This window comes from Habropoda laboriosa, unplaced genomic scaffold (assembly GCF_001263275.1).
Source record: "Habropoda laboriosa isolate 0110345459 unplaced genomic scaffold, ASM126327v1 scaffold9, whole genome shotgun sequence".
Classification (NCBI taxonomy): domain Eukaryota; kingdom Metazoa; phylum Arthropoda; class Insecta; order Hymenoptera; family Apidae; genus Habropoda; species Habropoda laboriosa.
Window position 1 is genome coordinate 3,023,313 of NW_017100191.1, and position 11,854 is coordinate 3,035,166.

Consider the following 11,854-nt stretch of genomic DNA (forward strand, 5'->3'; position numbering starts at 1 on the left):
ACAATTCGCAGAAGTCTATTGCTTTTACTAATTTTAAAACGTTTCAAGGTGGACAGATGAAGATCCAGGAAATGGTACGGCCCTCGAAGAGTCCTTTTATCCTGGTAAATCCTCCAGAAATGAAGGATGCCCAAATTTTAAAGCCAGTAACGAGCAATGCAAATATGGTAAAATTAGAAGACAGTTCTACCCGTGAAGAAACCTTGGGCGAACTACCATCAGTGTTCAAGAATGATTTTAACGAGGAATTAGCCGTGAAAGGGGCCCCGAAGCGAGGGAATAAAGTAGAATTCACTGTGAAACAGTACTTCGTGGATAACGTGCACCAGAACAAGGTTCAAGTGGGAAAAGAATTGAATTCTAGCGAAAAAAAATTACGCTACGATACTTCTGGCAAAGAATTAAACGTAAAAACAATTTCTGAAGGCTTGAATAAGACCTGGTGCACCAGTGAGGCTGCAGAAATAGCAAAGATCCTCTCAGAGTACAACAAGAGCACTTTAAAAAAACCAGCTATAGAAAATCAGAAGTTTTGCACCAGCATGAAGAATATCAGGGTTAAAAAACTATTGAATAAAGAGGAAAATGTGAAGCAGAATGTTCAAAAGAGTCCTGTAGATAGAAACAAGAACATAACTTTCCCACAAGGAAAATGGCGGCGCTTCCACTTGACTGTGGAGAAGCTGAAGGACATGAAGAGCAATTCGAACGATAAAAGACTGCCTTCGGGTGTTCAGAACAGGCAATCTTTGTTCAAAATTGATCAAACATCGGTGGATAACTTGTCTGATAGAAAAGTTGAAGTTTCAAAGCAATTGGACATGGTTCAAAGAGCACAACCAAGCATAATAAGCTTAGAGAAGAAGGGAACAACTTCAACAATGAATAGTGATGTAAATGCAGCAATGGTAAAGACACAATCTTTGCAAGAACTATTGGAGAACACAGCCATGTTATACTGTGCAGCCACTGGCGCTCATCAAGACGATCTAGCCAACTATGTTGACACTTTGGATGCTGTACAGAGCATACAGTGGTTGGACACTTGCAACAATTATATTGTATGATCTTTTCTATCATTCATACTTATATTGCAAGCTTTAAGTTTGTGATAAAGCTCCAACCACTTTGTGTTTTATAGATTTTAATCATCTTCCAGAAAAAACGTTTAATTCCATGTGTACACAGATTTTTCTTTTGCAATCGTTCAAGTTTGTATTTTAGTTTGATCATCGAAGAGGAGTGAGTTGAAGGAGCAAGGAAGATATTTTCGTTCCTTTATTAAACAAAGCTTGAAATAGTAATGTGTAGTACAAATATTACTAAGTGATCATCGTTTACATACTGTATTATGTAAAGCTACGTTTAAAGACTGGAACCATATTAAAATAACTCTTAATCTTTAAACTAGTATTTTAGTTTAGGTTACTCCGGTGCTCAATTTATATAAGTAGTATGATCTTGTGCATGATCTTTTTAACTCTTTGCATTCCAATTTAGTTTATTTACAATTATAATTTGAAGAAGATAAAGTGTAATTACAAAATCAGAAAAATTTATCGGTATTTTGATTTATAGAATAATTAAAGTGCAAAGAGTTAATTAATTACGGGTTTCCTTCATTCTGGTAGTCAACACCATGCCATTATTGATCCCAGCATGTATGAAAAGTACACAAATCACGAGGATCGCAAAATAGACGAACAAGAGCGCGATTATACCGAGACTTCGTTGTCAGTCTCTGTTTTGCCTTCGTTTTCGATGAGTGTACCTGTGAGAAAAAAACTTCTAAAATTGTTGATATCTAATAGAGTACAAAATATAGAACTATGCTAGACAAGAGTCTATAAAATCGGTTACAGATAAAAGGAATATTTTTTTTAGCAGAATTTTCTATTTAAGTAAAAGCTGTTTAATATTTTATCTAATAAATGGTTTTCAAATCCAATGAACACCATTGTTTTTATTCAGTAATTAATTTTAGGTCTTCTATTAAGTTGTAAAGTGATCGCAAGATGTGACGTTAAAATTGTTTATTTATTTTGACACTGTATTTATTTAATTTATTCACCTTTTCCTCTCAGATTCCAATTCACTTTCTTCACTATTCGTCTTATCAGCTACTTCTTCAATGGTCGATTCTTCTTCACTGTCATCTTTACTCTTTCTCCTCTTTCTAGAATCGTCGTTTCTAGTTTTCATCTTAATACTCTCGGAAAATTTCTTATCCCCCTTTTTCGATGATTTTCTGTCCAATTTTCTTCTACGTTTTTCCTCATCGCTGGAAACTTCGATTTGGTACTCCGCTCTGCGTGAAGACTTTTTTCTGTTTTCAATTCGTTGAGATTTTCCATGTTTCCCAGAATTTCTGGAGCTTGAGGTAGAGTATCCAGTGTCTTGACGCTTTTTTCTGTAAAATCGAATATGGTTAACGTTTCTTGGAGAGGAATCGAATTTATCGACTTCTTCCGTGGTTTCTTCACTATCTGAGTAATTAGCCTCCACGTCTCTTCTTTTCTTCCTTCTTCTTTCCTCAGAAACTTTTCTATTTCTCGTATCTTTGTAAATATCTTCCCTCGAAATAATACTGATACTCGATATTTCAGGTTTCTTCTTTTTCTTGCTCTTGTTCTCTGTCTGTACCACGTACAGTCGGTAAAGCTGCAGCAGTATCACCAGAGTATTCTTACAGGTGAAGAATATATTCATGTAGCTGACTATGCGATAATGGATGATTAAAATCAGCCTGAACGCGAGAAATGGCCCATCCTGTAATATTTTACGAGAAATACTATTTTCAAAAATTTTTAAAAGGTATAACTAATTTTAATTACGTTAAAAATTCAGGAAATTTAGTTTTCTCTAATTTATAAGTGAAACATATTTATTGCACAGACGACGTACAGGATAGACCTTGCATCTTATGGGACTTTTTGTCCGGGGCTTTAGAGCCGAGAAGATCCTTCCATTTTCGTGTCGCTACCAATGTTACCGTTCAGTTTGGAATAAGATTACAACATTAGTAATGGTTGGAATTGAAATTAAACGTAATTATGAAATTACAAATAAGAAAGTAGCGTAATTGTCTATTAGTAGATGATTCATTACATGCGCGTGTTCTACTGCTGTCAGAAGGTTGTAAACAATTCTACCCACACAATCCAGTATATGTACGTATCTTTATATGCAAATTTAATAAAAGAGGATTTTTTACATCAGTCGATATTACAAACTTTGATGGTTGGATTGTATGTAATTCCTAAACTCACCGCTTTATATTGTAGAGGACATAACAAAAACTCTGATTTTTTACACGATCGGAATTTCAGAACTTTGGACACAAAAATACATTAGGTGCAAGGTCTATCCTGTACCTTGTCTGGGTATACAAGTTAAAATTTAGTAGGATCATTAAAAGTTTTTTAAAAGGAAGAACATCTCTGTTGGTAAAGCAGACCTGCAGAACCATGTTCAAAGCAATCCCCCATACATCGATGCTACAACAACTGGTCTCCGTGTGTACTCTCCTTTTTACTGCGCTTCCGGAAGACAGCCTTGACTTCCTAGACTTAGTGGCTGTCAGGACAACCGTGAATTGCATCAGAGACCACGCCCATATACCTAAAGTCAAATATACCAACACAGGTTCACGTGCAATACGATCTTCTTTAAAGGAATCAAAGAATTCTATAATATCTGCAGCTGTTCCAATGTAGACCAATAATAATTGGCTCAGTTGGTCCCGGGTTAGATCTCCCTTCGGCAACATCCACCTTCCAATTATCAGAATCAGCATTAAAAATTGTTCAATTAAAGTCACCCAGGTTTCTGTGGATATTTGTATGTTAGGTAGATGTATGTTCACCTGAACAAAGTATTAAAATATATTTGTTAATTTTTTGAAGAATTTATGATTATTTTGTATGCCGAGCAGAATTGAAATTGAACCTACACCCAGTGCTTTTTCCAACTGTTTTAAGTCTTCAGCAGCAAGATTTTTTAAATCAAAGTCCTCTGATATGTTCATGTTAGTTTCAAAAGCTTTCAGCCTTCTGTCTACCTTATCCAATTCCAAAAGCCATATTGCAGGAACTACACTGCTGAGATATAAGAAAACTGAAGGACAAAACCTGTAAAATGTAGAAAAATTTACATTTTACTTCGTCGGTAAGTTATAACAATTAAAATTTCATTTTTAAATGTTGAAGATTGGTATTCTCTTTTTTTTTTAATTTAATGCATTGATTTTGTTTCTATGAATAGCCACAAATGTGTTTTTGATGAATGTCTGTTCCAATCGATCAAATGATATGAATGGAAAAGGAGATTAGAAAAAGGGGTCACTGTTACGTGGCCCTGTCTGTATCTGTCGATAATTTTCGACGTATAGTGGATTGTGTCTCATCCCGCTCCTCTTACTAATGCTTCAATATCCGACTGTCAAATTGAGACGGACTCACAAAAACACACCCCTTCCTTGCTGAAGAAAAATAGGCTTGTTTTATCACGTAGATTTCTCCGCATAAAAACTTGCTGTTTTGAACATGTTTTTTACAAGTATTATTTCTTGTTTTTTAATTTTTATTTTTTTATATTCTCTAATAACTTTAAAAAATTTCAGAAAAAATGAATTACAGTTACTTACCACTTCCACTCTTGATTTTCTTTTATGGTGAGCGTAAATATGCCTTCAAAAAACAGTAACAAAATCGGACAGCTCAGGTACCAAAACAGAGGGTTCTTTTTAAATGTAGTAACTTGCCAAATAGCAATGAAACTGTGAGACGCGAAAACCAGGCGTGTAATTATTGCTTTAATTGTCGCCAAAAATTTTGCCATGATCACAAATCACTTTATTTTACAATTTATTATTCAACCACTTAATAAATAATATTTGTATTATAAACTTTATAATCACACTCTCTACTGATGTTTAAAAATAGAAAAGTAATGGAAATGTAAGTTTTTAACAACTTTTGCTTGAGCACTACATTTTTTGTTGAATTATGCAATTTGTTTATGCAATCAGTTTAGCAGCTCAGCAAAAGCACACTGTATCAGGACTGAAATAAAGGTACAAGGGTTCCAGAGGGTTTGGATTTCAAACAGTCATGCGCATGCGCTATCGAGGTGGTACATTTATACACAACATGTGTCTGTTGAAAGAATAATTAATTGTATTTTTAAAACATATATCTTACTATTTTTTTTCAACAATAAGGTGAATATTGTTACTATTTGTTTTTTGACTTTATATTTAATAATTCTACTTTTTACTATGTAATTATACTTTTAATCCACTTATAAATATTATACAATTCTCTTTTAGAATCCAGACTGATTTTACACATAACTATTGCACGTTAATACAAAACTTTACAATTGTATACATTGATATTTTACAAATCTATAAAACTTAAATACGTTTTAAATGCGCTATTCTCCGTTACAAATGATTGCAACTGCAGTGGTCATTGCCTATGAAAAAGTAGATGTTAGATTGTCATCAGAAAGTAATACAAACGAAGATTTATCACCCTATAACAAAAATTTACTAACCCACTTGCTTATTTTTCACATAAATTTACTTGTATTATGAGTTCAAGTCGATTTTTACAAAATTAAAAACTACGAAAAAAGTTCCTCCCTTTTCATATATGATATACTGTTCGCGACGCTGCGCTAGATCGCCACTTTTAATTCTTAACCACGGTGCAAGATCGTCACGCATGCGCCTTGGTTACCGCCGCCCATAGTAGGATTCGAATCTTTTAAGGGTAAGCAAGCTTTTACTCTTATCCGATAAAAATTACATTTTTACACTATACTTTATTGCATAGTTGCAATAAATACGTAATAAATAAATTTTCAATATTACTTCTTCACATTTAATCTAAATACCAGGAGGATACCATAAATATAAATATAACTTGTACTGTTCGGCAAAGCGAACTTGAGGTTTCTGACGTCATCGCCTCACCAAATAAGCGGAAAATAGGCAGTCAATCTAAATTCGGGACCGAAGCTTATTAATGAAGATGAATTATCCAAAGCGATATATTATGAAATTAAATTAATCACTCAATAAGTATTAACATTAGATTGTTTCCTCGATATGGCAATGGTGGTCATCAGTGACTGGAGTGCCTCAAATGTTTAGAATAATAAAAATAAAACAAATGTTGTCAACTAAAAATTTTGACCGTCATAGGTAGCTAAACATTATTTTCAATTGAAAAAAAAAAAATTATAAAGCATAATACTATAACCCTATCCTTAAAATGTATTTTCTTGTGGCCGCCTGACAGGAACCTGTAAATCTGGCGTAACAGTGAACGTGTTAATAAGTAAATGTTGTTCAAATTATATCGTGTTTGATATCATTTTCATCAGAAAAATTTTATCTTGAAATTTTTCTTAACATATTGATGAGATTTTTCTGATGAAAATGACATCAAACACGACATAATTTGAACAACATGTCACGCCAGACAGTGAACGTGTTAATAAGTAAATGTTGTTCAAATTATATCGTGTTTGATATCATTTTCATCAGAAAAATCTCACCAACATGTTAAAAAAAATTTCAGATGAAAAAAAGTAAAATTAAAGAAATGATATTTTTCTATTATGATTTGTCGAACCGTGAAATCTCGTAAAGGAAACCGACTGGTGTAGCGTTACACGCTTGACTAACTGTGAGCGAGATAACATGGGCGCAACAATGACGCAGACCTAGGCGTAGGACCATCTATACTGTCACTAGTAGAATCCAAACTTACTGACTATTGTAGAGAATTTACTGTACTCGAAACACTGCGTCTCACCGAGATTCAAAGGGAATCTCCTAATTCTTACTCATGCGCTCAGGTTGCTCGAGCATCACGTGGTGACGTAGATAATTGGCGGCAAGAGCCGAACAGGCTTCGCACATGCAGAGCTACCGCTACACTTGTGTGAGAGCATAAGGACGGTATAGTGGGAGACAGCAGTAGGGCATAGTGGAGGTAACTGCTTTCGCCCACGGCCCACGATTCTGGCATCACTGTTTTGGAGTCCCCGTAACGTAAGACAAAAGAATGTTAGGCGATAGATGAAACTTTAAAATTAAAAATAATAATTATATTTAGTGGCAAACAGAAATGCAACGTCTTCAGTTTTCATCATCATTAATATTAATACTACAGAGGATATAAAGTAGGGAATGTTATGCCATTCAATGTAAAAATATATTCATAATTTCAATTATTTATAGGTTACATGAAAGAATAATGATATGTACAATAATATGCAACGTGACTGTTTTATATAAATATTTCACACTTTAGTAGACCAAAACAATGCCTTATGGATGCCTTTATCTCGTTTTAATACGGCAGTATACGAATAAATAAACTAAACGTCTGTCAGGGGAAACTGATTTGAAGATCCACTGACAATCCTTCTTGTGAGTTAGGTCTAATATTATTCAGTATCCCTTTATCAATTATGCCTAACAATCGTATCAGTCTGCGATCAATGAATATACTCGTCATCCTGTAAACCAATCGATATACTCATGCAAATTTGCACTTATTTGCATAATATAAATTAGGCTGTATCCGGTAGAAACGGGTCATAGTCCACCACTCGGGAGAGATCAAAGTAATAGTATGTATTTTAATTGAATTCAAGAGTTATTTCACTCAAGAAAACTCCTATTCATGAATACACACTTGTTATGTACCCTGACAGGAAGAATAAATTGGTCAATATTTAAGAGAGATCCTTCTAGATTATCCTTGCATTTCCTGTTATCAGTCATTTTACAGCTTTAACTTGAATTGGTCTGGGATGCATATGTTTGGCCTAGAATACCTAAATATGCTGTCCACTAATGTCCTGCTTTCAATGTGTTCAATAAAGGCTTATGAAAATAGATCCATTCAGATAATTAATATTCTGTAATATTAAAGTCATTTATTTACTCTGAATATATATCGTGTATCAATGTAGCAAAAAAGAACAATAACAAAAACAAAAAAAAAGATCGTATTGATTACTAACTATTTATAAAATTAAATTCTCACGCATACGAATAACATCTAATCAGGTCTCCAAAAGTCTAAACATTATAATCTTCACTGGTATCCATAGATTTTAAATCCCTCTGTTTCAATTTAACATATTCTCCCCTTATAGGCATATTTGGATCCATTGAAACTGCATTTGCAAATCCATGTTCTGACAAATATAAATTGGCTTTGATCAATGATGCTTCAGTTGTACCACTTTTAGATAAGTTTTCGCTTAATGTTTCTTGATTTAACTTATTTGCCAAATTTTCCTCCATATGTTCGTTTTGTTTGGAACATTTCTCGTGATTATCTTTAACGGTGAAATTTTTTATTAGATATTCAGCTTTTTCGTCCAAAATATCACTTGTAAGTTTGTCACTGATTTTTTCTGTTTTCATATTAATTTCTCGTTTTTCACGTTCATGATTTTCCAAAATATCTCTACGAATTGCTTGAACGTTTTCCTCGGATTTATTTACGATTGGCATAAAAGTATTCTCCATATTTGTTTGATTTCGCATTTTTAATGCAATTGGTAGAAAATATTCATGTTGTACTTTTTCAACCTTCAAATTTGACTTTTCTTGTAAGTTGTTAGAATTATCTTTATTTTCATGTATGGTTTCATCATTTTCATTAACAGAAATAGATTTCTGTGATACTCGTTTTGTCAATGCATTCAAAATCGGACCTTTGATTAACACCTTCGAATTATTCGATCTGATCTCTATTTCCTTACTTCGTTCATCATTTATTTTATTATCGGATAGCATTTTATCGTTTACATCTTTGGTAGAAAAAGAACTTCTATTAGTATCCATTTGAATATTTTGTTCCTTATTTATATTTTCATTATTAGAAGGAACGGAATTAACAGCTTTATCACTCTTACTTTCTTTACGTTTCTTTAAATATTCCTTTTCGCTATTACTATCCAAGTTTGTGAAATTATCATTTACTTGTGCGACAGATTTGTCATTAAGAACTTTTTGTTTCTCTTCATTTTCTTTAAGTTCTTGTGTATCTTTCACGATCTTTTGCTTTTGCCTTTCAATTTCTTCTTTTTGTTCCTTTAAATCTTTCAATATTTCTTTTTGTTCCTCCATCATTTGCAGTTGTTCTTGTTTATGTTTCTCTAAAGTCTTTCTAAGTTTTTCATGTCTTTCTACTGTTAGTATATTAGCAACCTCTGCATCAGCAGCTAATTCAGATTCTTCTTTTTTAATTGCATCAGAATGTATAAAATTATCATTTTTTTGTGTATCTATAAAATTCTCTTTCACACCTAGAGGATTATTCTCTTCCCCCTTTGCTGTGACAGTTTCTGCCGTCGTTATAAGATCATTTTTTATTAAAATATTTGATTGCTCATGAAAACTTTCATCCATGGTTTTTATTTCTTCTACTATTTTTTTTATTACTGGAGCAAAAGTGGCTAGTATATTATCAACAGACTTTTGTGTTTCCACTATTGGCTTTTCTGTAACAATTATGCGTTCGACTGGTATCGGTGGTTCTTGTCGCATATCATTTGCTTTTGGGTTTAAAGATTTGTCCAAATCACCCAAATCTGACACTTGACCCATTTGCGCTGAAAATTATTAATGTTGTCGCTATTACTATTACTACTGCTAATATTATTATCATTACTACTATTATTATCATCTAAATATTTTGCAAAAAAAAATTTTTTTCAGTACCCTTAACATTTGGAAGAATTTCAGGATTATTAGGAACATTTGCCATTGCATTAATATCATCTTTGTTCAAGTTTAGTGGTAAACTGTTAATTTGTATAGGTTTGTTTGTTGATATTAATGTCTTTGTATTAGTAGATTCTTCTAATGCATACAAGTTGGCATATGTACTCAGAATCATGATGCAGATACCAATGAATAAAATTACCTAAATGTAGATTGAAGAGAAAATATTAAAGACAAATAGTTAAGGAACAATATAATTTATTAGATTATTTCTTAATAATCTTACTTGTGCTAATAATCTTTCATTAGTATGTTTGCTGCTAATTGATATGAAAAATATTGCTGGAAATATCAAGCATATCATAACTCCAATAGTAGATCCCACTAAACCAAGAACAAATTCAATGCTTGGTATTAAAATGCCAGTAACCAGAGAAACAGTCACAATTATAATAGTAAGGCATCTAAACCTTGTTTCTGGTAAATAATTTACAGAAGGTTCATGAGCATATACCTGTAAGAAATATATATATAAACTGAAATAATATTATTTTATCACTACCATATATCTGTAACTAATACAAACCCTGCGAAATAAGAGAGAGTTTAAACTTGCACGGCATGGAAAAATGACTAGAGGAAAACTGAATGCAATGGAAAACACGAATCCCATCTTGATCATTTCAGATGACAAACTAGCCTCAAAGCTCATTAATATGTTGCCTAGAAATTTGATAATGAGTGAGTAAAATAAGTATAAAATATATGCAATTAAGATACAATAAATACCTGTAAATGGTTGTGTGCAAAATGCTATGTAGCCAAAGAAACCAACACATAAATATACAATAGTGCATATATTTAGTGCACCTTGTACAACTTCATTCATTTTTTCTAAAGACACATTTGGAATGGTTTCATAAATTTCAAATAATTGAGTTTGGCAAAATAAAGCCATAGAAAAAATAGGTATGCATTGAAGTATACCAGATGGTCTCCAATAATATACATATTCATACCAATCTCCAGCAAAAATGTGCTGCATAGATTCTGTTACAATCTAATAAGGAAGAAACACCTGATAAATTATCATTTTATTGCTTAAAGATTTTATCTAAAATAAAGCCAAAGGCAAATAATAATTTACCTTCAACACAAGACAAAGGTAAAAGATAATAGTAGCAGTACAAAGACTAGATAAACTGTCAATATTTCTAAGTAATCCTAAAGGTAAAACAATGAAAACACTTGTTGCTATGAGTAAACTGGTCCTGATGTCTTCTGGATTTTTATCTATCACTTTTCCCACAATTTGTGGTCCTAAATCACCCATAACAACAAAGAAAGCAATACACGTTCCCACAAGAAAACCGATGATAAACAGTTCCACCAAGAATTTGCCCATATGGCCAAATGCATGGAAAGCAAGAAGTTCAAAATTCCGTCGTCTTGACATAACAGCTGACTTGATGAGAAAGTGACAAGCAAGTCGAGATAAAATGCTGCTCAATATTAAGACCAAAGTAGCTAGAACAATGCCACATTGCTTGAAACAATATGGCATTGCCAACACACTTACTCCAATGATGCTGTTTGCAAGAGTCATCATATGTGACAATTGAGAAATCATTGCAATAATCGTTACTTAGCCTCTTAGTAAACTCAACTGATTTATTGTAATGATTGATCGTTTATGATCTTTTTAATGTTCTTGTTGATTTTTTAATCTTTTTTCCTCAAATAAAATTTTTCAACAAATAGCTACGTTAGGACATTTAATGGGTATTTTAAGATTTCATAACATACATAAATAATAATTGTTCATGCATTGTTTACAAATAGTACTAAAACATAAACTGTCTTAATTTTGAGGTTAGAATTATGATTCCATCAACTAATATCATTTGATCGACAGTATTACGTGTAAAACAAATAATGTAATTTGTTATCATATTGAACGTATCAAAATTGTGGTCCAATAAAACACATTTTTTATCACGACAGTTGGAAAAAACCATCGAGCGTTCTGTCGACCTCCTAAGACTACTACCATTTTGACTCGACAAAGCATGCTCCATTAATCCGCGTGACGAA

The 11,854-nt window shown here is 32.6% G+C and overlaps 3 protein-coding genes across 3 annotated transcripts in view; 1 reads left to right on the top strand and 2 right to left on the bottom strand.

Moving 5' to 3' along the window:
• LOC108580276 overlaps positions 1 to 1,067 on the top strand; it is a 2,619-nt gene extending 1,552 nt beyond the window's left edge. Inside the window, exon 3 of the mRNA XM_017943987.1 lies at positions 49 to 1,067. Within this exon, the coding sequence (XP_017799476.1) occupies positions 49 to 1,067 (1,019 nt within the window). The remainder of the gene's footprint in view (positions 1 to 48) is intronic.
• A 667-nt stretch (positions 1,068 to 1,734) lies between these two features.
• On the bottom strand, positions 1,735 to 4,839 carry LOC108570093 (transmembrane protein 26). Its single transcript, XM_017931882.1, has 5 exons — positions 4,646 to 4,839; positions 3,953 to 4,130; positions 3,458 to 3,865; positions 2,072 to 2,769; positions 1,735 to 1,771 (listed from the first exon to the last, which is right to left on the bottom strand). Exons 1-5 carry the CDS (start codon positions 4,837 to 4,839, stop codon positions 1,735 to 1,737), a joined length of 1,515 nt encoding a protein of 504 aa, XP_017787371.1.
• Positions 4,840 to 7,881: 3,042 nt separating this feature from the next.
• Positions 7,882 to 11,447, bottom strand: LOC108580331 (putative sodium-coupled neutral amino acid transporter 10). Its single transcript, XM_017944059.1, has 7 exons — positions 10,908 to 11,447; positions 10,550 to 10,820; positions 10,347 to 10,483; positions 10,047 to 10,274; positions 9,758 to 9,962; positions 8,070 to 9,648; positions 7,882 to 7,941 (listed from the first exon to the last, which is right to left on the bottom strand). The coding sequence occupies exons 1-6, from the start codon at positions 11,388 to 11,390 to the stop codon at positions 8,105 to 8,107; spliced, it is 2,868 nt and encodes a 955-aa protein (XP_017799548.1). The 5' UTR covers positions 11,391 to 11,447; the 3' UTR covers positions 7,882 to 7,941; positions 8,070 to 8,104.
• Between the last annotated feature and the right edge of the window lie 407 nt (positions 11,448 to 11,854).

Bases quoted from the DNA above. Each gene is read 5' to 3' on its own strand.
- LOC108570093 (XM_017931882.1), bottom strand. From the start codon at position 4,839: ATGGCAAAATTTTTGGCGACAATTAAAGCAATAATTACACGCCTGGTT. The intron at 4,131-4,645 runs GTAAGTAACTGT...TACATTTTACAG, and splicing joins GAAAATCAAGAGTGGAAGTG to GTTTTGTCCTTCAGTTTTCT. The intron at 2,770-3,457 runs GTCTGCTTTACC...AAAATATTACAG, and splicing joins CTTTGAACATGGTTCTGCAG to GATGGGCCATTTCTCGCGTT.
- LOC108580331 (XM_017944059.1), bottom strand. From the start codon at position 11,390: ATGATTTCTCAATTGTCACATATGATGACTCTTGCAAACAGCATCATT. The intron at 10,821-10,907 runs GTAAATTATTAT...CTTCCTTATTAG, and splicing joins ACCTTTGTCTTGTGTTGAAG to ATTGTAACAGAATCTATGCA. The intron at 10,484-10,549 runs GTATTTATTGTA...TCAAATTTCTAG, and splicing joins TTGCACACAACCATTTACAG to GCAACATATTAATGAGCTTT.